We start from the raw sequence: 27858 nt of genomic DNA on the forward strand, positions 1-27858 counted from the left end.
CAAGCTGTTCTGTAAAAGCAACATGCTACTAAACAAAAAACAAACCGGAGCCTGATGCCCCAGCAGTCTCTTATTCTGCAGTCTACTATTTATGCAAAGCATGTCTGCTCAGATAGTTTTTTAAACAAAGGGTCATCAAAATTGAATAAAAGTTCGAGGGATTAATTTACTCATCATTTCTCATACTACACTGTATGTCGGTAGATTAAGGGCAGCTAGGTAAAATAATCTATTCAGATTAAAATTCTGTTAGCATAAAATATTTGTAACCATGGCAATACAAAAGGCTTAAAACTCTGTCAGGCATTTGGTTAAGAGAGCATACTGTGGCCTTGCTTATGTATTCTTTTTCTTTAATACTCAGATTCATCACTTAAAGACAGGCAAGCAAATTATTAAATAACTTGGTTTTCTGTCAATTAGGTGTGCATTAAAATGGTGGAAAACGATGAATATACACGTCGTGACACCAGGAGAATGGTTTCTTTTTTCTTTTTTCCAATTTCTCATCTGGCGAGATTTCCCTATATTTCAACAGGTCAAATTTCGAGCAGGTGAAGACAAGGATCGTTTCTCGCTTTTTATCTGGTATGTCTTTTTGAGGTTCCTAGGTAGAATTATAAATAAAAGCAGAAAATGTTTTATATTTGGTTTTTACAACTTTATGTTTATTTTGCTTTCTATACTTAGCCTCATCTCAAAAAATGTACAGCATATTTTAAAAAAAACTTACAAAGTAATACAGGAATAAGTGTGTTCATTGTGAATATTCCTACAATGTAGGAATATACGGAGGCAGAATTCACAGTCTGGCTTTGAAGAAGTTCAGATAGTGATGCCTTCCGCTTTGAGGAAAGCGCCATTGGAGATGTGCTCATTCATCAGTGCCAACATACAGAAGTGCATTTTTGTTTCGTTTTGTTTTGTTTTTTGTATGCTGATGCTGATGTGAAGCCAAAACAGCTGCATTGATCAGCTTTAAGAATTTCAAATATATATGTTACCAACGTAAATGTAGCTTTATACTATTCAAGGTAGATAATGAAGGTTTTTCAGCCTTGAAATTGCGGACTGGGAAAATTCTACTTATGGAAGTAGAATTACTGACAGTTTGCACATTGTCCCAAACAGTGAATTCAGTACAAGTTAAACTTACAGTCACGACAGAAGCTCCTGAGATGACATTTTTCTCCTTTTCAGCTTTTTTCATTTTTTCAGCTTTCATTTGAGCTTGTTTGGATTGATGATCCAGATGTTTAATTTGACTTTGCTGTTGGTGGGGCCGACGTACAGGTTGTTTACTTCTGAGGGATGAAGAGTACTCAGGAAAGATTTGCAATACAGACAGAAAAATTACACAAAATTAAAATGTACAGCAAGTCCTAAATTTTATTAAAGCATCCTCTGTCAGTACAGATCTTAGTACTTGCAGCAATACTGCATATATAATTTTAGGCCAAAGTTATCATTTCTGCTTGAGTTACACAGAACAGTTATCTGCCATGATGATGCTGATGATGATAATGATGAAAATGACAAAATGTGGTATCAATTTAAAATCAGTTTTCCTGGAAAATACTCTTCAGTAGCCGTTTGAATCTTTTTTATTTTACCATATATTAACACAAAAAGGTATTAAATTTCAAAGCAGCTTAAACCACCCCCTTTTGTTATCAGCATTGGGCTCAGATACACACACACACACACACTGCTCACAAAAATTAGGAGACATTTCTAAATGAATATGAAGCGATAAAATATCCCCTAATTTTTGTGAGCAGTATAGTTTGTCCCTTGTCCCTAGTCTCCTTGGTCTTACCACTTCAGGGCACACAGGTCTAACTTCCAACTGCTAGCACTGACCTCACTCAGTCTGAGAACTTTCTTGTGAAAACAAGAACCTATGTGTGCCTCACCTGTGGTGGTACAGTGGATAGAGCATCGACCTAGAATGCTGAGGTCGCCGGTTCGAAACCCTGGGCTTGCCCAGTCAAGGTACATATGAGAAGCAACTATGAGATGATGCTTCCTGGTCCTTCCCCCCTTTCTCTCTCTGTCTCCTCACTTTAAAAATCAATAAATAAAATCTTAAAAAAAAAAAAAAGAACCCCATGTGCAGGGAAATGGCCCGAGACTGCCCAAGAATTAATACCTCCTCTCCTAAGCAACCCTTAACCAATGACTAACGGGCGTTGGTGTCTGAGTATGGCAACTCCTTTGCCCCCTATGGGATAACCTGAGTTGCATGTTCTAGACCGGCTCAGACACTCCCAGCGGAGACTGAGGCCCAGTTACCCACCTACAGTGGTAACTTGCTTGCTGGCATACTGTTTTGGCTGTCTGCCTTCCCGTTTCACTTCTCTACCCCGTCTTATCAGTGGTTCCTGGGATCACCTCCCAAACAAACTACTCATACGCAAACCTTTGTCTCACAATTTGCTTCCGGGAGACCCCAAACTAAGACTACATTCCAAGAGGCTTTAAAAAAAGTACTTTTCCCGCTCCGAGTGATTTAGAATTTGGCTCCTTATTTGGCCCTTTAAAGCGACCCATTCTTGGCTAATCAGCAGCATGAGTTCCAACGGCAAGGAGTCTAGGGTCACATATGGTGGTGGAAAAAAATCACATCATTTATTTGACCTTAGTGGTAACAGGATTAAGTTCTATGTTCGGTGCTTATATGGATGAAGTAGAGAAAATCTATCTCATGATGACAGACTGAGACTGCCCCAGATCATCTGTCTGGCAAATGGACAGCCTTGATCATAAAAAGAAGTGGGCTAAACTACGTTACTGGGTCAGCACCCGTCATCTCTACTCCTAAAACACCCTGCATGTTTGTGGGACAGTGGTCACCAGTGTCATCTACAGGTGCTAAAGGACCACGTTTCATTTCAAATAGGACTGTGTGAAAAATGGACTACAGTAGGTCCTCTTCGGCCTTATTATTTCTTTTTCTTAAGAAAGCTTACTCTGTAAACAAGATGGGCTAGGTGAGACTTGGTAATGGAAAGAAAAGAAATATAATTGGAGCAGCCGCATCCTGTTCAAGTTGCCTCAGATCATAATACAGTCTGATTTGCTTTGACATCTGTTTCTATAATGTGAATTGGTTCACATGCTATTGGTAAGGAAGGAAATAATGTCACTGTAATTTCTATGCAATTTATCCTCAGCAAGGGGGGCCAGCATAGCAAGAGCAGAACTATAAGCTTCAGAAGAAAGGAAAAAGTTCCTAGCTCTGTGTAGCTTGGGCAATGGGAGCCCTTCTGGCTGTATTCATAAAAGCAACAGTGAGCCCCTGCACCTGGGGCTCTCTCCCCAGAGAGGCACCCCCACAGCCCACCCTCACTGGCCTCCACCCTGCTCCCTGCCTGGGTGGCTCTTGGTCCTTGGCAGGTCGCACTGCCTCTCACGTCCATGTTTAAAAGGCAACCATGCTGGCCCAGGGCTCCACTTCCTTCCTCTCTTGGTGCCCATTCCTGAACGACCTGTCCGGTGGTATAAGTTATCTCCCCACCGACCCATGATCCTTTCGGCTGGTGCTCTGCTTACAAAGTTGTATAAGGTTTTTTGGGGTTTTTTTTTGTATTTTTCTGAAGCTAGAAACGGGGAGAGATAGTCAGACTCCCACATGCGCCCGACCAGGATCCATCCAGCACGCCCACCAGGGGGCGATGCTCTGCCCCTCCGGGGAGTCGCTCTGTTGCGACCAGAGCCACTCTAGCGCCTGGGGCAGAGGCCAAGGAGCCATCCCCAGCACCCGGGCCATCTTTGCTCCAATGGAGCCTCGCTGCGGGAGGGGAAGAGAGAGACAGAGAGGAAGGAGAGGGGGAGGGGTGGAGAAGCAGATGGGCGCCTCTCCTGTGTGCTCTGGCCGGGAATCGAACCCGAGACTTCTGCACGCCAGGCCGACGCTCTACCACTGAGCCAACCGGCCAGGGCCCAAAGTTGTGTAAGTTTTGAGCAATCTGCCCCAACCCTGTTTTCCCCACGTGCCCTAGTATTATCTTCAGTGAGCCAGCTGGCAGAATGTGAACACGTTCAGAAATGTCTCTCGTGTTGTAAGCCCAGTGAGGGATCCCTTTTACCTAACTTCAGAAACTGCCCGCAGCTGGTCCTGACGCATCTCTTCTGTGTGCGGTTTCTGCAGTAGGTAACTCATTTTCTTCTGTAGACGGTCTGAGATTACTTTAGACTCTGCATAATGAACTATGTCGTATATCATCATGGCCCTGGGAATGTTTTTGAGGCTTAATCTTCTCCAACAGTTATTTCTTCCACCAAAAGATGCAGGGGTCTCATCCAGAAGACTAGAATACTAAAGAATGGGGCAAACAGGTTTACAGTTGTGAGTACACAAAACACAGTTTACTCTTGCATTAACATTTATTAATTATTGCATTATTTTCCATACGAACAACTGTAAACTTACTTTTGCTGACCCTGTATATGGAAAAAAACAATTAAGAATGATTAAGGGACTTCGATTGGCACGGAAGGCGCACGGTGCCGTGAGCAGATGGTGTTATAGTGAATTGGACACTTGAAACCTGTATGGTTTTGTGAACCAATGTCATCCCAATAGGTTCAAATCAAAAAAGGAATTAGTTATTCACACACACACACACACACACACACAAAAGATTGGTTGTGAATACTCTAGAATGCTTTTAGACACATTTCCCAAGGTTCCACTCAAATTTCACTTCATTTTAAAAGCATCCTTGATCTCATCTCTGCCTCTTCCCAGCATCCCTCCTCTATGACTCTGCTTGCTCACTCCTTGACAGGTTAGCTCTCGCGTGCACCCTAGCTCCCTACTGGAGGGCCGAGTCTCTGCTACGCAATACCATGCACATAGTACCACGCTAAGTATTTCTTTAACGCATAAGCATTTGATGACAAACATAACTCAGATTAATCAAACTCAAAAGAAGCCTAAAAGTTGGTAATAGCTATGTGATCTGCATACCTGGTAAGTGCTCCTTCATAACAGGCTTGGGTTGAGATGACATTTACAAAAACCTTTTTAGAAATAATGAGTTTGTCTCTGGGGCTAAGTGGTCAATTTCACTATTTTCTTTCTCTTCTTGTTTTTAAGGCACACTCTTAGGTAAGAGGTGCTTTTTAATTTATTTTTATTCATTTTTAGAGAGGAGAGGGAGAGACAGAAAGAGAGAGAGAGAGGAGAGACAGAGAGAGAGAAGGGGGGAGGAGCTGGAAGCATCAACTCCCATATGTGCCTTGACCAGGCAAGCCCAGGGTTTCGAACTGGCGACCTCAGCATTTCCAGGTTGATGCTTTATCCACTGCGCCACCACAGGTCAGGCGTTTTTCACTATTTTCAATTGAAATATTTAGAGAAATCCGACTTTTCTTTTTTAAAACTTTGAAATGTGAAATTAGGAATTTTTAAAGTGCAAATATGCATGTAATCAACTCAACCTGATAAATGTTCACGTAAGAGATAGGAATAGGGAAGGAGGGTCTATGACGCTGAGAAGTGAAGTAGCAGCTAGGCAGTTAGGGAACACCTCTCCCCCACACTCTCTCACATACACTTATAGGCGGTTCTCCCATTGTATTATTTAGGCGTGCATGAATTTTAATTACCACCAGTTGGTTGAATAAGCCATTTCAGTTACCACAGTATAGTTGAGTAATCGCAGAAAGTACAGACTCTGCTGCTAGCTCTTCAGTCCACAGCTCACTACATAAATAACAGATGCACGTGGTGATTACTGACAAATCATGTCACTTCTTTAGGACTGTGGCAATGATTGGTCACTGCGGATCTGTTATGTAGTTCACACACAGACAGCCAAGTATGTCGTTGTGTGGTCTCTGTCTCCCAGTGACAAAAACAAAACAAAATAAAGCAAAACACAAACAATAATCAAAAGAAGGAATAGGCCAAATAAGAAAGAAAAAGTGATAATGCTGGACGTAAAATTCAAATAGAATATAAATGGAGTTTTAGAAGAAACAGGTGCCCTGGCCGATTGGCTCAGCGGTAGAGCGTTGGCCTGGTGTGCGGGGGACCCAGGTTCAATTCCCGGCCAGGGCACATAGGAGAAGCGCCCATTTGCTTCTCCACCCCCACCCCCTCCTTCCTCTCTGTCTCTCTCTTCCCCTCCCGCAGCTGAGGCTCCATTGGAGCAAAGATGGCCCAGGCGCTGGGGATGGCTCCTTGGCCTCTGCCCCAGGCACTAGAGTGGCTCTGGTCTCGGCAGAGCAACGCCCTGGAGGGGCAGAGCATCGCCCCCTGGTGGGCGTGCCGGGTGGATCCCGGTCGGGTGCATGCGGGAGTCTGACTATCTCTCCCCATTTCCAGCTTCAGAAAAATACAATAAATAAATAAATAAATAAATAAATAAATAAATAAATAAATAAAAAATAAAAGAAACAGGTGACCGTGGGGACACTGACACTGCCAGAGACTGCAGCTAGGCAGTTAGAGAAACTTGGTAAAGGTGAACTTATCAACATGAATGAGGGAAGTGGTCATAACAAAAAGGATAAAGCTGCTCCAGAGGAAGTGACACTGGCAAAAAAGACACTTCACAGTAAAGGGACTCTGAGATGTATCACATCTATAGTCCCAAGGATAAAATGTTGGTGGGTGATCCAAACATAGAAATATGATGCCTGACCAGGTGGTGGTGCAGTGGATAGAGCATTGACCTGGGATGCTGAGGACCCAGGTTGAAACCCCGAGGTTGCTGGCTTAAGCATGGGCTCACCAGCTTGAGTACGGGGTCACCAGCTCAATGCCGGTCTCTCTCTTGACCCCATGGTCTCTGGCTTGAGCCCAAAGGTCACTGGATTGAAGCCCAAGGTCACTGGCTTGAACAAAGGGTCACTGGCTCAGCTGTAGCTTCCTGGTCAAGGCACATATGAGAAGTAATCAATGAACAACTAAAGTGTTACAACTATGACTTGATGCTTCTCATCTCTCTCCCTACCCGTCTGTCTGTCCCCGTCTTTCTCTCTGTCTCTGTCTCTGTTTTTCTTGCTTAAAAAAAGTATAACAATTTGCCAAAGCATAGAGAAAAGATGCTCACTCTGTATTGTAAGTTATATAAGAACAAGAAGGCAAGCACTGCTTCAACTACTCTAGGTAAACTGTTATTTAAGAGCTTTATTGAGATTCATGTCCCATACAATTCACCCATTTAAAGTGTATAGTTCAATGGTTTTCAGTATGTTCACAGTTAATAAGTTTGAGATTTTTACAAAGAAATAAAATACTTTACTTCTCAATGTTCTATAGTGTACTAAATAAATCTTTTTTTATTTTCCTATGTATGTATAACAGACAATAGAGAGTTTTTAATGTTTTGATGAGCTTTTTTAAAGGCATGGGACAATCACAATTTCCCTCAGTGACTATAAAGTTTGCTTTACCTGGTTTCAGCTTGCACGGTCCCTTTCAGGACCCTGTATGACTGTGTAAAGTGAGGACTGCCCACACGGGGGTGGGCAAAGGGGGTCTACAGACGTGAGCATGCGGAATGTGGAGTTTATTCTTGCATTAGTTTTTCCTGTGTTCTTTTCCATACGAACAATGTAACACTCTTTTTGCCCCACCCTGTCTATTCAACTTGCCAAGAGCGGAGTAGTAAGACGGGTCAACACCTCAGCACCGTCCATGATCTGCTCTGCACTTATTAGCTATGTGACCTTGGGCAAGTTTTTAAAAAGATGACTCATTAACTCAACTTTTCTCATCTGTTAAAGGGTCACATAATTTATATAAACTTGAAGATTGAAGGAGATAATATGCATATAAAGAGCTAAAACCTATGCTGTGTCCATCAAGGACTCAATAGATATCAGCAATCATCATATCTCTCTCTTCCAATATGTCCATCTGGGGAATTCTTTCTATGACACCAAGCCTTGGCATTGTCACAGCCTGCAAGTAGGAGACTCATGTCCTTATCAAAGATAGTTGGCACCCCCACGCTCTACTAATTTCCTGGTCCAATGCCCTAAATTTCTAGATTTGGACTTTAAAAGAGAGAAAACAGAAGGGGGAGTCTCTAAGGTACTGTATAAATGTCATGTTTCACATTGAAGATACTGAGTAAGTGTTAAGGCCACATATTATTATTATGAGCTAGAATTTTGGGATCCCGTGTTCTTTAGAATGTGTAAAATGGGGAATAATAGTACCTACCATATTTCCCCATGTATAACATGCATCCTTTTCCAGAAAATTTGGAGTCTAAAAACTGGGTGCGTCTTATGCAGTGGTTGTAGATTTCTTTTACTTGCATTTCCTGCTTATTCACGTGGATGAGGAGTTGTATGAATTTTATGATGAATAAAACTTGAGTTCAATAACTTTACACAATACATTCTTTTTCCGAATTTCTGGTCCCCAAATTCAGGTGCCTCTTATTCATGGGAGCATTTTATATATGTGGAAGTACAGTACCTCTTAGGGTTGTTATGAGCATAAAAGGAATTGGTATTACAGTCATGTGCCACATAATGATGTTTTGGTCAGTGACAGACCACATATCTGATGATGGTCCCATAAGATTATAAAGGAGCTGAAAAATTTCTCTCACCTAGTGACACTGTAGCCATTAAAACATCATCGGACAACACATTAGCACGTTTGTGGGGATGCTACGGTAAACTGACTCACGGCTTTGCCAGCCGTAGGAAAGTGCAGCACGTACAATTATAGCAGTGGGCCACACTATTCTGGGTTTGTGTAAGTGCAGGCTATGATGTCTGCACAATGCCGAAATCACTTCAGGGTGCATTTCTCAGAGTACATCCCTGTTGTTAGGTGGCGCATGACTGTACATTTGCTGTTATTATTATTAAGGTATCTAGTTTGAGTTCCATGATTCAGCACTGCTGTCCTAGCAGTTAAGTAAACCAGAAAGCTAGCAGCCATGTTGGATACCTTCTTTTAGCTTGCCGCTCTGTTACAAGGTCCATTGCTTTTTTTTTTTTTTTTTCATTTTTCTGAAGCTGGAAACAGGGAGAGACAGTCAGACAGACTCCCGCATGCGCCCGACCGGGATCCACCCGGCACGCCCACCAGGGGCGACGCTCTGCCCACCAGGGGGCGATGCTCTGCCCATCCTGGGCATCGCCATGTTGCAACCAGAGCCACTCTAGCGCCTGAGGCAGAGGCCACAGAGCCATCCCCAGCGCCCGGGCCATCTTTGCTCCAATGGAGCCTTGGCTGCGGGAGGGGAGGAGAGAGACAGAGAGGAAAGCGTGGCGGAGGGGTGGAGAAGCAAATGGGCGCTTCTCCTGTGTGCCCTGGCCGGAATCGAACCCGGGTCCTCCGCACGCTAGGCTGACGCTCTACCGCTGAGCCAACCGGCCAGGGCAGGTCCATTGCTTTTATTCTCTAATTATCCCTTGCACCTCCAGCCTCATGGCTGTAAACCAATATACCACCATCTCTCCCGAAACTCTGCAGGAACCTCCAAACTAGGAGAAGGCTGGGCCGTCCCTATTCCACACTCCACACTGCAGCCACAGGGGCGTCCTCACTCATCAGGTTCAATCCCCTCATTTTGTGTGTGTGTGTGTGTGTGTGTGTGTGTGTGTGTGTGTGTGTGAGAGAGAGAGAGAGAGAGAGAGGGAGAGAGAGAGAGGAAGGGAGAGAGATGAGAAGCATCAATTCTTTGTTGTGGCATCTTAGTTGTTCATTGATTGCTTTCTCATATGTGCCTTGACCGGGGAACTACAGCAGACCGAATGACCCCTTGCTCAAATCAGCAACCTTGGGCTCAAGCTGGTGAGCCTTGCTCAAACCATATGAGCCCGCGCTCAAGCTGGCGACTTTGGGGTTTCGAACCTGGGTCCTCTGCATCCCAGTCTGACATCTATCCACTGCGCCACCGCCTGGTCAGGCCAATCACCTCATTTCTTGAAAGACTTTATCAGCTTCGTGTTGTGCACAGGATCAAAATAAATAAATAAATAAGCACCTTACTATGGTCAAAAGCGCTGCATGGTGACCTCTTACCGGCCCCTAGCCTGCCTCTGTGCCCCGCTCCCTGTGCTCTCTCGCCTCTGGTCCCACGGGCCTGCTGTCGGGCCCTCCTCCTGTCACAGAGCCTCTGCCTTGGGTATGCCACCTGCTCAGCACATGAACTGTCATTGTTCAAAGTCAATCATGGGAACTGATCCCATTTCCCTTTATCAGGGATTGGTTCAAGGGGAGCATGTAATCTGGTTCTGACCAATGGGGCCTGAGGGGAAGTCCCCTGGGGTCTTCTGGGAAAGAGTTTTCTCTCTGAGATAAAGAGAAAATAAGGCTTGAGGAATCTCCTTTTTCCTTCTTTTGATGTAGTTGAGAATGTGACAGTCATCTTGTTACCACGTGAAGGGAGCCAAGAGAACTGCAAAGAAGGTGACCTAGCACCCCGATGTCCTTGAGCTGCCACATTAGCTGGTCCAGCACCCTCCTATCTGGGGACTTCTTACACGGGGCAGTAAATGTTCTTTTTGGTTTAAGTCTCTTGTGGCTGGAAACATTCTGTTACTTGTAGCCAAAAGCTACATTCAAATAATAGAACCCTTCCTTACTAGGTCAAGTCTCTTAGCACTATGCATTTATTTTTGATTTTCAAATTGTGATTAAACTTATATAATATAAAAGTCATCATTTTAACCATTTTGAAGTTCACAGGTCAGTGGTTTTAAGTTCACACCATACATCATCACTATCTAATTCCGAAACATTTCCATCACACCGAAAAGAAACCCTATCCTGAGCTATCACTCCCAGACACAAAAAGCCAGATACTGGATGATTCCATTGGTACGAAATATCCAGAATAGGCAAATTCAGAGAGACACAGAGCAGACTAGCAGTTAATAAGGGCTGCAGTGATGGAGGAATGGGGAATGACTGCTTAATGCAGTGGTTCTCAAACTTTTTGAAGTCGGGGCGCATTTAAAATCTTACAAATAATTGTAGGCACACTATATACAAATTTCTGAGAAATATGTTATAATAATTAAGTCAAATATTAAAAAAATAAAGTCCAAGCTTACTTTTACAGTAATTAAATGAAATAAATACAACAAAATTAAATTTATTCTGACATTAAAAAACATTTTTATGTTACATATTTTTTGAGTTATGCTTTTTAGAATTTGTAAAAAAGAGGGGTTAAAAAAATAAAAAAAAACAAGAAAAAAGTTATCTTTTTATATATATATATATATATACTTTCTTAGTAAGATTTAGTAAATTCGGCAGGTCCCGATGCGAGTGTGTTAAGTTTTTCCATTTTTGTGTTTATATGAAACATAAGCCTGATGTGTCCTAGTGATTTATTCAATGTTTGGGCATATATTTGCAAGGCAAACTCTCATTTCCTCATCAATACATTGAAGAATTCCTCTCTTTTTACTCTTAATTGTGTTGAGTCAAAACACTCCCACCATATATATCATCTTAACTTTACACCAAACAAAGGATAGAAGAAACTTGCCTCCAGTCTTTCCAGGGAACATGGGGGTAGTGTAAACAATCCAGCACCACAGCTTAACAGCCTTTTGCAACCTAATCAGGTAAGTGAGGTTGGAGGTTGGGCAGATTGTCAGTTTACAGCCAATTCCCCACACCTCTGTCCCCCAAAAATCTAAACTCCAAAAACTCTGTTGGTTTTTTTGGTCCCCAAAAGGCACATATTTCTCTGGAATACCATAGGGTGCACTTGGAAATCTGTGAGGGCACACCAGTGTGCCCTGGCACACACTTTGAGAATCACTGGCTTAATGGATGGGAGGTTTTCTTTTGTGGTGACAAAATGGTTCTGGAACTAGATGGTGGTAATGTTGGCACGACAGTGTGAATGTACTTAATGCCATTGAATTATTCACTTTAAAATGGTACATTTTATATTGTGCATATTTTACCACAATAAAAAAATGTACAATTCTTGTAGGATAGGGTGAGGAGGCTTTTTGTTGTTGTTTAATTTTTTTATTGACTGATTTTAGAGAGAGAGAAACATTGATTTGTTGTTCCATTTATTCATGCATTCATTGGTTGATTCCCATACGTGCCCTGACCAGAGATCGAACCCACAACCTTGGCATATTGGGACGACTCTCTAACCAACTGAACTACCCTGCCAGGGCTGTTTGTTTTCACTATTTAAGTCTAAATTCCTTACCTGCATATAATCTTGCAGGGTGACAATATCTATTTCATCAGTTATTTTGAACTTCTGGGAAAGACGTTCATCTTCCACAAGTTGTTCATGAAACTTCTTCCTCCCCATCATTTTGTAAGCATCAGTTGATGCCTATGAAGAGAATAAAAATAGATTTTAAAACAGTAGTATAATAGCAAGAACTATCAGCACACATTTTACATATTTTTCGGAGAAATACATCAAATATTGTTCCTTTCTAGCAGCTTGCTAGTCAATAAATGGACTGTATTTACAAATAAAATGTTATATAGGGACTTTAAAAACCACTTAAAATTTGTTTCCATAACCATAGCTATATAGTTTTAAAATGTAGATAGAGCAGTAGCTGGGTCTACAATCCCCGGAGGACCGGTTCTTTCTTTCCTTTTAGAGAGAGAGAGAGAGAGAGAGAGAGAGAGAGAACCATCAACTTGTTGCTCCACTTGAGCTGTGCATCCATTGATTGCTTCTCATACATACCTTGACCAGGGCTTGAGCTGATGACCTCAGGTTTCAAACCAGCTTCCTTCATGTTGACTTGAAGTTTCAAATCAACTTTAGGTTGATGTTCTTATCCATTGCGCCACCACTGGTCGGGCCTTGGAGGACCGGTTTTTAGAAGATGTTTTGTGTCTCATAAAAAACATTCCTTTGAGGGGGAATAAATGGTGATGGATAGAGACTTGACTTGGCGTGTGTGTGTGTGTGTGTGTCTGTGTGTGAACACACAATACAGTGTACAGAGATGTGTTGCAGAATCAGGCACCAGAAACCTGTATAATTATGTTAACTAGTGCCACTTTAATAACTTCAGTTCAAAAAAAGAGATTCCTGCCTGATTCAGGAAAGTTCTTCTGGATAGGAAGGGATGGGAAAAAGGAGCCTAGCCCCCAAAGAAAGGGAAGGGCAAAAACGAGGCAAAGATTCCAGGAAAGCAGCCAATCAGAGCAGGATTCGAGAGGCATGTTCCATTCTGACTGAGTGACTCGAAGGGTCAGAGGGTGGGGGCATCTCTGAATTTGACACCTCCCCTGATACCTAGCTTCAATGTGGCCCAGAAGCCCCCTCAGATCTACTTTTTGGCCTAGATCCATACTTGGGCTTATCAAGTTACTCTAACATCTCAGTCTCTTCCCGGCCCAGCTGGAAATTGTCTCTCACAATGGTAGTAATAACTACATAGTATCTTCACATGGGAACAGTTTCTTGGTTTGAAACAGTTAAATTATATTCAGGCTCAGAATGAATAAAACCACCATAACTGCCTCAAAACACGCAAAATACATGAAGTATTCAGATCTCAGTTCTGCCCCTGACAAGCTGCTATAAGTTTCAGCTTCCTCATAGGCAAAATGGGAATAACACGTTACCGGGAGGGCACACAAGAAAACTTATTTGGTGGGGTTCCTGACCTATGGGTGGTTAAAAGCACAGGCTCTGGAGTCAGGCTCACTGTTTTTTGTTTTGTTTTTTTTTTTTGTATTTTTCTGAAGCTGGAAACGGGGAGAGACAATCAGACAGACTCCCGCATGCGCCCGACCGGGATCCACCCGGCACGCCCACCAGGGGCGACGCTCTGCCCACCAGGGGGCGATGCTCTGCCCCTCCTGGGCGTCGCTCTGCCGAGACCAGAGCCACTCCAGCGCCTGGGGCAGAGGCCAAGGAGCCATCCCCAGCGCCCGGGCCATCTTTGCTCCAATGGAGCCTTGGCTGCAGGAGGGGAAGAGAGAGACAGAGAGGAAGGAGGGGGGGTGGAGAAGCAAATAGGCGCTTCTCCTATGTGCCCTGGCCGGGAATCAAACCCGGGTCCCCCGCCGATGCTCTACCGCTGAGCCAACCGGCCAGGGCCTAGGCTCACTGGTTTTTTCTGTCATTTACTTTACTTTCTAGTTACGAGACCTTAGGCATGTTACTTAGTCTTTTTAAAATGAAGATAATAACAGAATCTCCATTTTAGAGTTTATGAGAATTAAATTATAATGTGCATGAAATGTTTAATATCATACTTGATAGTGTTCAATAAGGGCAGCTATTAATATTAATGTTTTCCTTTTCACATAAATGTGCAATCCTCAAAAATAATGGGATCTTCAGTTTAAAGTAACAGTTATGGAATGTTAGTGTTAAGGATTTCCAGTTACTCAGAGGTGTTCCAGGCCATAGTGAGGGGTACCTTTAGGACAGTGCTCATCAAACTAGACTGTGCCTAGGATCACCTGGGCATCTTGATAACAGGCAGATAGATGCCGGCTCATTGGGCCTGGGCTACGGCTTGAGAGTCTGCTTTAAAAAAAACTTTTTCTTTTATTTATTGATTGATTGATTTAGAGAGAGAGAGGAGTGCTTGACCTGTGGTGGCGCAGTGAATAAAGCATCAACCTGGAATGCTGAGGTCGCCAGTTTGAAATCCCAGGCTTGGCTGGTCAAGGCACATATGAGAGGCATATGCTGATGCTTCCTGCTTCTCTCTCTCTCTCTCTCTCTCTCTGATGCTTCCTGCTTCTCTCTCTCTCTCTCTCTCTCTCTCTCTCTCTGATGCTTCCTGCTTCTCTCTCTCTCCTCTCCCAAAAATCAATAAATAAATCTTGTCCTGCCCAGTTAGCTTGGTTTTTCCTAAAACGCAGATGTTGTCGGTTCAATCCCCGTGGCCAGGGAGAGAGTCCACATTTTAAATAAATTCCAGGGGATGCCAGTGTTGTGGGTCTGCAGACCACACTTTGAGTAGCAAGGCTTTAGAATATTCTAAATATAGTTGTTGGAATAACTACAGTGACAACCCCCTGTAATTAAGCATTGCTCTGAAAATAGATCATCAAAGTAGGTAACTGAAACAAGATCTCTTTTTTGTACACATGGCTATCCAATTGTTCTAGCACAATTTGAAATGCCTTGGCACCTTTGATGAAAATCAGTTGAGGCCCTGGCCGGGTAGCTCAGTTGGTTAGAGCATCCTCCTAATATACCCAGGTTGCGGGTTTGATCCCTGGTCAGGGCACATACAAGAATCAAGCAATGAATGCTTAAATAGGTGGAACAACAACTCAATGTTTCTCTGTCTCTCTAAAATCAATCAATAAATAAAAACTTTTAAGAAAATCAATTGATTGTCTATGTGTAGGTCTATTTCTGAATTCTCTATTGTATCTCATTGATCTACACGTCTATATGTTATCACCACTGTGTTGGTATTACTGTGGCTTGTTAGGTCTTGAAATCATATCATGTAAATTTTCTAACTGCTCTTCTCCAAAGTTCGTTAGGTTGTTCCACATCTTTTCACTTGTTTTTGCTGTGTGTGTGTGTGCGCGCGCGCGCGCGCACGCATGTGAATACATGAAAGATACCACTGGAAAATGATAAGGAAATAAAACTAGATATGGCAATAAAGATAAGAGAAAAGCTGGAACGACACAACCACCTGTGAAACTCTCCTCCTTCATAAGTGAACTCAGGTTAAATATCTGGATGGACTCAAACTGACTTGGACTTCTTTCATATTATGAAATAAGTAAACTTAGGAAAGTTAGGTCACTTTGGTCAAGACACAAAGAGCAAAGGAGTTGAGTAAACTTAAGAGTGTGAAAATTTCTACTTCTATCAACCAGGAATCCAAGTGTCACCACAGTTCATTTAAAGTTGAACTAAAGGGAAAAGGAGCCCTAACCTGCTTGCTGTAAATTGGGTATGTCTTAATCATTTAAAACCCTTAGGATAGCCTGACCTGTGGTGGCGCAACGGATAGAGCGTCGACCTGGAACACTGAGGTCGCTGGTTCAAAACCCTGGGCCTGTCCAATCAGGGCACAATGGGAGTTAATGCTTTCTGCTCCTCCCCCCCTTCTTTCTCTCTATCTCCTCCATCTCTAAAAGATGAATAAATCTTAAAAAAACAATTATTAAAGAACCTTATAATGTTTAGTGAAAAACTCAAGCTGAACGGTATGATTATGTTTTTATAATAAGAATAATAGCCTGACCAGGCGGTGGCGCAGTGGATAGAGTGTCAGACTGGGATACAGAGGACCCAGGTTCGAGACCCCGAGGTCTCCAGCTTGAGCGTGGGCTCATCTGGTTTGAGCAAAAGCTCACCAGCTTGGACCCAAGGTCGCTGGCTCGAGCAAGGGGTTACTCGGTCTGCTGAAGGCCCCAGTCAAGGCACATATGAGAAAGCAATCAATGAACAACAAAAGTCTCACAACAAAAAACTGATGATTGATGCTTCTCATCTCTCTCCTTTCCTGTCTGTCTGTCCCTCTCTCAAACTCTCTCTCTGTCCCTGTAAAAAAAAAAAAAAAAAAAAAAAAAAAAAAAAATATATATATATATATATATATATATATATATATATATATATGGGCCCTGGCCAAATGGCTCAGTGGTAGAGTGTTGGCCTGGCGTGCTGGAGTCCCAGGTTTGATTCCCGGCCAGGGCACACAGGAGAAGCGCCCATCTGCTTCTCTACCCCTCTCCCTCTCCTTCCTCTCTCTCTCTCTCTTCCCCTCCCACAGCCAAGGCTCCATTATAGCAAAGTTGGCCCGGGCGCTGAGGATGGCTCTATGGCCTCTGCCTCAGGTGCTAGAATGCCTCTGGTTGCAACAGAGTGATGCCCCAGATGGGCAGAGCATCACCTCCTGGTGGGCATGCTGGGTGGATCCCGGTCGGGCGCATGTGGGAGTCTGACTGCCTCCCTGTTTCCAACTTCAGAAAAATACAATAAAAAAGAATAATATATATATGTAAAGAATAATATAGCTTGATTGATTATGGTGCAGTGGATAGAGCGTTGACCTGGGATGCTGAGGTCCCAGGTTCAAAACTCTGAGGTCACTGGCTTGAGTGCAGGCTCACCTGGTTTGAGCATAGGCTTGCCAGCTTAAGTGTGGGGTTGCTGGCTTGAGCATGGTATCATCAATATGATCCCATGGTCGCTTTCTTGAGCAAAGGGTCCCTGGCTCAGCTGGAGCCCCACCCACCCACCGCACCCCCGGTCAAGGCACATATGAGAAAGCAATCAATGAACAACTAAGGTGCTGCAACTACGAGTTGATGCTTCTCATCTCTCTCCCTTCCTGTCTGTCTCTAAAAAAAAGAATAATATAAAAAAATATATTTGTGTATATATTTTCATGAGAAAAAAATGAAGGATACACAGCAAAATATTAACAGTAATCTCCCCAGGTGAGTAAAAGTTACCACACAGAGAAGAAAGGCATAAAGGCATATTTTCCTGTAAAAAAAAAATATCTCTGTGCTATTTCCTTTTTTAAAAAGTTACTTTGTAATTTAAATAAAAAATTAAGTTATTATACAGCATTTTCATGAGTTTTAATATACACCCAGTGCTTTCCAGTCGCAGCGCCCAAGGTTCTCGTTTGCTGCAGCCTGGGGACAGTAGGGACCTCCAGGAGCTGACCCAGGAGAATTTCAGTGCCTGGAGAGGCCGCATTATATGCCCTCAGAAAAGCAGCAATTGATGATATTTTATCGGGCCAACTATAAGCTTATTGCTGTGGATAACCGTGGCATGAACGAAAAATAAGCATCTACTTTTGCATTTGATGTCATTCTATACAAATGAGCAAGTACTAATGCTTCTGAAACACCATATTCATATGAAAACACATAGTCCATTTGATACATTTCTGGAACCAAGTTAAATTTTCTCTGACATTGCCTGAGAGCAGAGAACAGCAGTCTCATTTCCTTCTCTAATATTCTTCGGACAATAAAGGCTTCACAGGCAGGATCTGATCAGAAACTGCCAGGCTGTGTGGTCTTCAATCCCGAACTCAAGCCATTACTGATGGTTTCAGATGGGCTACACTTTTCATGTAAAATATTTACAGAAAGCTACAGGAAAATAACCTTTGATTTATGGTTTATAAAAGGCCATGTATTACTTGGAGAACACACATGCTTTTGACTCAATTATAGTACATATAAGGGCCAAAGGAGTAAAACCTGTGTTGTAGCTCCTTACTATTAAAAGTGTGGTCACCTGGCCTGACTAGTGGTGGCACAGTGAATAAAGCATTGACTTGGGACGCTGAGGACCCAGGTTCAAAACCTGAGGTTGTCGGCTTGAGCGCAGGCTCATTCAGCTGGAGTGCGGGCTCACCAGCTTGAGTGTGGGGTTGCCGGCTTGAGCGTGGGATCATAGATCTGACTCCATGATCACTAGCCTGAGCCCAAAGGTTCCTGGCTTGAAGCCCAAGGTCGCTGGTTTGAACAAGGGATCACTGGCTCAGCTGGAGCCCCCGGTCAAGGCACTTATGAGAAAGCAATCAATGAACAACTGAAGTGTTGCAACTACGAGTTGATGCTTCTCATCTCTCTCCGTTTCTATTCCTCTCTCTCTTAAAAAAAGAAGAAAAAAGGTGTGGTCCTTGGACCAGCAGCAGGGGCAGCGCCAGGAGCTGGTAGGACTCAGGTCCCATCCCAGACATACTAAACCAGAAACAGCATGTTTCCCAAGCTCCCCAGGTGATTGCTATGCTGTAGATACAACTTGGTGACTGTTCGCAAAACCTAAAAGAATTCATATAAAAAATAAATATTTTAAAAGTTCACTTTCAATAGTCCAGCATGTTTTTTCTAAATATGCAACCAGAACCGAAGAAACAATGATAAAATGTCATTAAGACAAGATTGCATCAAATGTCCTGCACAATTTTGGTCCTGGCCAGTTGGCTCAGCGGTGGAGCGTCGGCCTGGCGTGCGGGGGACCCGGGTTCGATTCCCGGCCGGGGCACATAGGAGAAGCGCCCATTTGCTTCTCCCCCCTCCCCCCTCCTTCCTCTCTGTCTCTCTCTTCCCCTCCCGCAGCGAGGCTCCATTGGAGCAAAGATGGCCCGGGCGCTGGGGATGGCTCCTTGGCCTCTGCCCCAGGTGCTAGAGTGGCTCTGGTCGTGGCAGAGCGATGCCCCAGAGGGGCAGAGCATCGCCCCCTGGTGGGCAGAGCGTCGCCCCTGGTGGGCATGCCGGGTGGATCCCGGTCGGGCGCATGAGGGAGTCTGTCTGACTGTCTCTCCCCGTTTCCAGCTTCAGAAAAATACAAAAAAAAATGTCCTGCATAATTTTAAAGCCCTGACCAACAGACCACATTAGTCCATTATAGGGGTAGACAAAAGTAGGTTTACAGTTGTGAGTTTATTCTTGTATTATTAATTATTGTAGTATTCATTATTACTATTAACATACATTTGCCCACCCCTGTATTAACAAACAAAAATATTAATACAAAGAACACTGGTGGGTATTTTCTAGGGCCTTCTATAAGTAATTATTACAAATATTTTTCATCCAATAAATAGAGACATTTTGAAACATATGCTTAAAAAATACTAATTGCGCCTGACCAGGCAGTGGCGCAGTGGATAGAGCATCGGACTGGGATGCAGAGGACCCAGGTTCAAGACCCCGAGATCACCAGCTTGAGCGCGGGCTCATCTGGTTTGAGCAAAGCTCACCAGCTTGGACCCAAGGTCACTCACTGGCTTGAGCAAGGGGTCACTTGGTCTGCTGAAGGCCCGCGGTCAAGGCACATATGAGAAAGCAATCAATGAACAACTAAAGTGCCACAACGAAAAACTAATGATTGATGCTTCTCATCTCTCTCCATTCCTGTCTGTCCCTATCTATCCCTCTCTCTGACTCTCTCTCTCTGTCTCTGTAAAAAAAAAAAAAGAAAAGAAAAAGAAAGAAAAAAAAATACTAATTGCTTGCTGGGATGTTTAATGGTGAAATAGTCTGTATACTTACATGTGATTCAGATATTATATATCTATGTTATAAAAGATGTTTAAGAAGTTAAATCAACACAAAATGTACATTGTGAAACTTCACCTTAATTGACGGGTTTAACACAGTTTTTCCGCTGAAATACTTGTAACCATGGCCTCCGGTGTGATGAAAAATTTTAAACACAATAAAAGGTGGAAATTTTTCACCACTAAATCTGAAATAAAGACCAAAAATTTGTCATTTGCCATCAGGTTTGGGGCACAGTAACTTCTCCCGCTCGCACTTAAGCTAGTTCATGCAGTTTCCTGCACGCAGGGTAAAGGCTATGCAGAGCACAGAAAACACTGGTAATGAAATGATCACAGGAGATGGTAGAGCCACACGCAGGTGTGCATGCTCACGACTATTCTCATCCACGCATCAGCCTGGACACATCATGGGACCACTCTCAAGGCAACTTTTGGCCCAAGAGTCATGCCTCAGTTTCTTCACATAGTAAATGAGAACACATTTACTTGGTAGTTACACACTGAGAAGTTATGAGGACTTAAGAAAATTAATTTGTAAGATTTCTTCACATTAACTAAATACTTCTTGAAATAAATGAACATGGAAACATTACCTGAATCTAACCTTGCACTTCATGCTAGGATCTTTCATAAGCTGAGCCTCTCCGGGGCTCACATTCTTCAGAATTTCATATGGCACACAGCATTCCTGAAACAGATGATCATGCTGTAAGTGGAAGGTGGTACCCTGCCCAGGTGCGATCTACCGAAAACAGCAGAGGCAGCATGATCAAGTGAACTGGACACCAGACTTGGAGATCTAAAGACCTGGGTTCTAGTCTTGGCTTCTCCACTTATCATCTATGTGTGCTTGAGTCAGGTACTTCATCCTTTTGGCATCCGAGGAAAGGCACGTGTTCCTCCCCGGGGTCCCAGGCACTGTTCTTTTCCTCTGACAACACTACTCACGATGTATTGTCATGAACTCTAAACTCCTCTGTGTCTCCTACTAGACTGTAAGCTACATGAAGGCAGGGGCAGTGTCCATCTTCTTTCCCACCGTATTCCCAGCATCTAGTGCAGTGCCTGGGACACAGCAGGTGCTTAACAAGTATTTGATATTGAATGAATCACTGTAAAGGTAGGATGAGAATAGTACTATTAGTAGCTTTTAAGTACCTTTTATATACCACATACTATGTTGGGTGCCTTGTACATATAACCTTATCTAATGCTTATGATTAAGCTATATTATCCAAATATTATTACTCTCATTTTACAAATGAGCAGGCTGAGGATCTGGGAGTATAAGCTATCCAAAGACATACAGGTAATAAGTGCAGAAGCCAGGATTTCAACTTTGATCTGTTTGATTTTTAAAAATCTTTTCTTAATGTTTACTTATTTATTTTTAGCAAGAGAGGAAAGGAGAGAAAAGGAGAGGGAGAGAGAGAGAGAGAGAGAGAGAGAGCAGAAACATAGATCTGTTCCTGTCTGTGCCCTGACTGGGGCTTGAACTGGCAACCTCTGTGCTTTGGGATGATGCTCTAACCAAACAAGCTATCTGGCCAGGGCCGGTCTGTTTGGTTTTAAAGCACTCATTTCCCCTACTCCCCATAGACCCTGCCCAACATTTATGCCTATGACAATCACATAGAAATGAATGCAAAGAGCTTTTAAAATGACAAAGCATTATTAATGTAAGGTAGTAACTTGAAGCATTAGGATAACAGATGAAAAAAAAAGAATGAATTTCTTTCTGTTATTAAAAGAATCTTAAATTAAAACAAAACGAGTGTTATCCTCAAATACAAATTCCATATGTGAAGATAATGGACAATGACCCTGCAATGTCACAAGTTTCCCTGGGTGGCTTTCTCTGAGGTATTCTGCTTTCCCCGACATCAGAAATGGTCAGAAATGGGTCTGTGGGTCATACGGTGAGGCAGTGTACACATTGCTCAGACTTTCTGAATTTTTCACAGGGGTTAAAATTCCCTTAATGTGACTATTACTAACTATAGACTACTGTAAGCATGAGTGATTTTATTAGGAGAATATTTGATACTATATGAAGGAAGTCTTGATACTCTGACAGGTTTGCCAGAGTTGTTTTGTTGAGGGAGTAGGGGACAGACATTCCTTTTTATTTTTTTACTCAAATAGAACCTTATTATTCATACTGGTCTGCACTTGCTTTTCTCACAGTATCTGAGCTATCCTTCTACTGCAGAATAATACGCAAGGCTTCGAGGTTTAACACGATGAAAGCACCAACAGTTATTTAACTAGCACCATACTGATGAACATTTCATGGTATACTTTACTATTATAAACAACACTGCAGTGAAACTGCACATGTATCACAGAATAGAAACCGAGAAGAGAAATTGCTGGGTGGGAAGGTAAGGGCACTTTTAATTCAGAGATTTTTATTATTGGACCATCATTGTCTCATATCTTCAAATACGAAACTGGATTTAAAAAAAATATCATATGGGTTTCAGAAAAAGAAATAACAGTCACATATGTTAAAAATAATCCAGAAATATTCATTTAGGGCTAATCAAAGACATGATCCCAGAGCTCTATGCAATAAAATGAGATTTAAATAGAAGAGAAAAAAAGGTTGTACATTTTATCTTTACTTAACACATTTTCTAGCTTGATAAGTAATTCAATCTGTCTGAGAAAACAAAAAGCAAAATACAGACCGCTGCACGAATTGTGTGCTTTAGGAGTTGAAATATTGTTTTGTTCATATGAGATATCCAAGCTCTTTGTATCTTTTGAGCTGAAATATCTTGAGGAGTCCTGAGAGAGAGAAAAAAAGAGTCTTAGATTTGTGAAGTTGTTTTCGTTTTTCTAAAATATCGGGACACTCTGACTTTATGCTTCCTCCTCCTGCGCCCACCCACCCACCACTCTAAGACTGATCTAATGAGGAACATTTGGATGTGGTAATTGGAACTGGACCATCTACAGAATCTAGTTAGAATGAGGAATTGAAATACTTGAGACTGTTTCCCTTGACATTAAAAAACCCTCCTGGCTAAAACTTTATCATCAAAAGGCATATATATTATAAATAATATGTGAGGCGATAAACTTGCTTTCTAAAAACATCCATGACCTAAAATGATTCCACTGCAGTTATGATTTATTTATTTATTTGTAGTTATTATTTATTGATGAGAAAGAGAGAGAGAGATTTGTTGTTCCACTTATTTATGTATTCACTGGTTGATTCTTGTATGTGCCCTGACTGGGGATCAAACCGGCAACCTTGGTGTATTGGGATGATGCTCAACCAACTGAGCTACCTGACCAGGGCTGTAGTTAGTTCTTAAAAATACTGTCAAAGTGGCCTGACCTGTGGTGGCGCAGTGGATAAAGCGTCGACCTGGAAATGCTGAGGTCGCTGGTTTGAAACCCTGGACTTGCCTGGTCAAGGCACATATGGAAGTTGATGCTTCTAGCTCCTCCCCCCTGTCTCTCTCTCCTCTCTCTCTCCCTCTCTCTCCTCTCTAAAAAAATGAATAAACAAACAAACAAACAAAAAAAAAGTAGGTTCGTGGAACCTACTTAAAAAAAATTAAAAAAAATACTGTCAAAGTAGTTTAAGGGCTAAGAAAATAGACTGTGGAATTGTTGAGGTTTACAGTAGGCCCAATTCTCTTCTAGGAGCAGATGATCATGCCCTTAAAAAGAAACTCCTTTCTGATCTATGCTTGAACCCCACTCATCCCAGTCAGGTCAGAGAATCATTTTGCTTTTGATCACGTCTCAACACTTGCAAATCTCAGGGATCTCTCTCTCTCCAGCCCCATCATTACTCCTCACACGGCTACACGCAAAGAGAGGTATTCCTGTAGAACATCACGATTGGCTGGCGAAATGCAGACTACAAGGTGCAGAGTAGAAAAGGTCTGGAATATGAAAACAATCCTTTGAATCTGAGCCGGTGCCATTTATTAGCTGTCCAGCCTTCTGCAAACCACTTACCTTCTCCCAGTTGTGGCTTCCTTGCTTATATAACATAGTGAAACTGCTTCACAGGGTTGTGTCGGGATCAAAGAAATGTGTGTTAACATGCTTTGTAAATTACAAAATACTGTAATTATAATAACTATTCAATTCAAAAGTGATTTTAAAACACACAAAAACCCTCTAATTTACAAAACAAGTAGTGTTTGATGTTAGCTGGGTAAATACCACATGTAAACTGTTCAGTTGTAGAAAATGATACAAGGCGCAAGATGGCTACTTACGGTGGTTCTTCCTTTGTCTCTTCAGTAGTTGGTAAAGCTGCTTTGCGGCCTTTTACTGTGCTTGCACGTCCTTTTACTGTGCTTGCACGTCCTTTTACTGTGCTTGCATGGCCTTTTACTGCACTTGCACCTTTTACTGTGCTTGCACGACCTTTTACTGCGCTTGCACCTTTTACTGTGCTTGCACGACCTTTTACTGCACTTGCACCTTTTACTGTGCTTGCACGACCTTTTACTGAGCTTGCACGAGTTAATTTTCGAACACCTCGAGCACCAGTAACTGCTTTCTTTGAGGAACGATTCATTTTTCTTATAATGAAGTACTCTGAAAGTACATAAATTTAACATTTAAGGTCATCATCTATATTATTACTGTTTGGATGGGACTCAACTGTCATATAATTGTTGCACTAATTCTAGAACCCCTTAAAAAGGAAGGCATCATGTATCTTTTAATATTGCTTACCGCCTGACCAGGCAATGGTGCAGTAGATAGAGTGTCAGACTGGGATGTGGAAGACCCAGGTTCGAGACCCCGAGGTCGCCAGCTTGAGCGTGGGCTCATCTGGTTTGAGCAAAAGCTCACCAGCTTGAGCCCAAGGTCGCTGGCTCAAGCAAGGGGTTCCTTGGTCTGCTGAAGGCCCGCGGTCAAGGCACATATGAGAAAGCAATCAATGAACAACTAAGGTGTTGCAATGCTCAATGAAAAACTAATGATTGATGCTTCTCATCTCTCTGTTCCTGTCTGTCTGTCCCTGTCTATCCCTCTCTCTCTCTCTCTCTCTCTGTCGCTGTAAAGAAAAAACAAACAAACAAACAAAACCTCCCCCCCAAACCCCAAATAATATTGCTTAGCGTTTGCAGTTTTTGGGTACCAAAAATATTATGAGGAGCATGGGAAAGACAAAGGGATCTAGCCAATCGCCTTCTAACTGGTCTCCCTGTCTCCAGGCTCTACATCCTCCACACTGCAGCTGGAGTTAACTTTTTAGAGCAATAATCCAACCTTATCACTCCCCAACTCAAAATCTTTCATTCAGGGATACCTTATTTCCTCCAAGCTGAAGTCCAGACTCCCTAGAATGCCATTAAAGCCTTTTTCCCAATCTAGTTCCATTCTCCCTTTCAAATCTCAAAATACCAACTGTCGTCATCCTTCTTCTCTCCACTCTGTGAGAACAAGAACTTCATGCTAAAATCAGTCAATGTTTTACAACTCTGGGCCGCTGATCATGTCCTGTCCTCTACCTGAAAAGACTTCCCTGCCACCAGCAAACATCAATTCATCCTTGAAGAGCCCAGCTAACTGATGCCTCTTAAGTTTTCCACCTTTTGCACTGAACTGCTCACTCCTGTCTCCAAGGTCCCATAATACTGTGTTTTTCTTTTATAGTACTTCTCATATGGCATCATAATTTGCTTTCTTGGCTGTCACCCTAACAAGCTCTTTGAGGGCAGGAGGCATCTTGCTAACTAGAATCCCCCATGCTGAGCAGAGTGGAGGGTTTTTACATGCTTGTCTAAAAATTTTCCACCCTCATTTTGTCATGGAAGGGCTGTAAAACGTTGGGCAAGTCCTTTAACTTCAGTAGCACAGTCCTGCCCTGGTAAAGTGACTGGGTGTATACAAAATGACCTGATTCTATCTCTGATTTTTTATCCTTTGACGTATTACTCCAGTTTGGATGCAGTTTCCAAATTCTTAGTCACTGCTTAGTCTCTTCTACCAAACCAGGGGCTCTTTATCTTTTCTTTTGGTGTTGTGGACCCTCATGGACAGACTCCTTCCAAGAACTATGTTTTTTAAAATGCATACCATGCATAAGTAAATGGAACAGCTAAGTGGAACAGTGAGTTGATGCTTCTCTCTCTCTCTCTCTCTCTCTCTCTCTCTCTCTCTCTCTCTCTCCCTGCCCCGGCTCCCTCTCTCTCAAATAAATGGAAAAAATTCTTTTTAAATGCATAACATAAAATACACTGCTCACAAAAGTGAGGTGATCAGGGAACGCGCAGATAACTCCAGTACTTTCAGCCTTTTGTATAGTGCATTTTCACCAATGAGATAAAAGTTGGTTTTGCATCTCATTTGTACAAACAACTTTCCTCGACTTGTCGTTTGCTTTTCTGAGGTTTTTGTTTAATAAAATCAAATGCTTCTTTTTTTATCACTTCATATTCATTTTGAAATATCCTCTAATTTTTGTGAGCAATATATACAGAATTACAAATTTCAATTATATTGAAGTCACTGTCGCAATATTTTCAAAAACAAAATTATAGAATATGTGCCTTCTTTATGCATTAAATAACATGAGAGCTCTAATCACTACCTGTGAAGTGGTAATGAGTAGAAATGGTATCTTAAGAAATGTTTCACAACTCTAACATGATATGAAGACATCTGTGCTATCCATGACAAAGTCACAGATCCTGCTGATATTACTGTGGTTTGTTGTCTACACTATAATTGAAAGAATTTCTCAAGTTTAGTTAGAGATTAGTAAAAATAAAATTGTAATTTTCCCCATCCAAGTACACATATCCCCGAATTGAGAACTCCTGCCCTAATTTATCACTATACTTCACAATTTTATATACACAGGACATGCCATGTACCAAAGCAGGGCCTTCAGTCTCCTCAATATTTCTCCGTAGGGATGTGGAAGAAGGTGGCTTGCAATATACACACTTCACTTGAGAAGGAGAAAAACAGCCTTACCATCTGGGAGCTGCCTTGGCGCTCACAGCTGGGCTTTGGTATTATCCTTGCTTGCTAAGGACACCCAATCCAGAATAAAACCCCACTTCCTTAAACTCGCCCCCAAGTCACCCAATCAAGTCCAAATCCTATAACAAATATCTCTAACATCCTCTTAGTGAGGCGTCCCATTGTTTCCCAAAGTGTGCATTTTCCTCACAGCAATGAGAAATAATTCCAACTTGTTCAACTACAGTGGTGTTCTAAATGGTCTTTGGCTGGAGGGTAGTGACACGCCGCCACACAAACCTCCCATATCTTCCAGATGCCTACCTGGATGGGGTTACACCTCCTATGGGGTTAGGATGTGAAATACAGAATGAAATATGAAACACACCCCCCATTATGAGACTGTAACAATTGTTCAGGTGAGATCACAGGCTTTAAAGGCAGACTACCTAGGTTTGGATTCTGGCTTCCTACTTTCCTTCTGTGTGGCCTTGTATAAATTACTTCTCTGTGCCTCAATTTCCTTATCTATTATATTGGGAATAATAATCGTGCCCATTTATTTTGGGTGTTTAAAGATTAGATAAACATGTGTATGGAGTTTAGGATTGAGCTGGGCAAATAAGTAAACGCCATGTTAGAGCTTACTAGTCTTGTTAATAAGATAATTATTGTCATTACTACTTATTTCTACTAGTATTAAGGGACAAACATTTGATTACCAGTGAGGGGTACACACTTAAGTTTATCAAAGAGAAAATAAAAGGTCAGGACCTTTAGAGATTAAAGGACGTAGCAAATCAGTTTAAGACCATAGAAACTCAGCCCACGATTAAAAAAAAATTCTGAAAACCTTTTGAGAGGTAAATCCAGGGCCCTAAATTGGCAGCTTCCGGGTCCGAGGCTTTCCCAGCCGCCTAAGGCCCACCCGGCGCC

At 42.3% G+C, this 27858-nt stretch overlaps 1 protein-coding gene across 1 annotated transcript; it reads right to left on the reverse strand.

The window, feature by feature from the left end:
• On the reverse strand, positions 1 to 27838 carry CXHXorf58 (chromosome X CXorf58 homolog). Its single transcript, XM_066249188.1, has 9 exons — positions 27776 to 27838; positions 24216 to 24540; positions 22659 to 22758; positions 20559 to 20653; positions 20039 to 20150; positions 12174 to 12305; positions 4092 to 4321; positions 1157 to 1304; positions 1 to 607 (listed from the first exon to the last, which is right to left on the reverse strand). The coding sequence occupies exons 2-9, from the start codon at positions 24518 to 24520 to the stop codon at positions 431 to 433; spliced, it is 1299 nt and encodes a 432-aa protein (XP_066105285.1). The 5' UTR covers positions 24521 to 24540; positions 27776 to 27838; the 3' UTR covers positions 1 to 430.
• Positions 27839 to 27858: the final 20 nt, after the last annotated feature.

Source organism: Saccopteryx bilineata, chromosome X (assembly GCF_036850765.1).
Source record: "Saccopteryx bilineata isolate mSacBil1 chromosome X, mSacBil1_pri_phased_curated, whole genome shotgun sequence".
NCBI lineage: Eukaryota > Metazoa > Chordata > Mammalia > Chiroptera > Emballonuridae > Saccopteryx > Saccopteryx bilineata.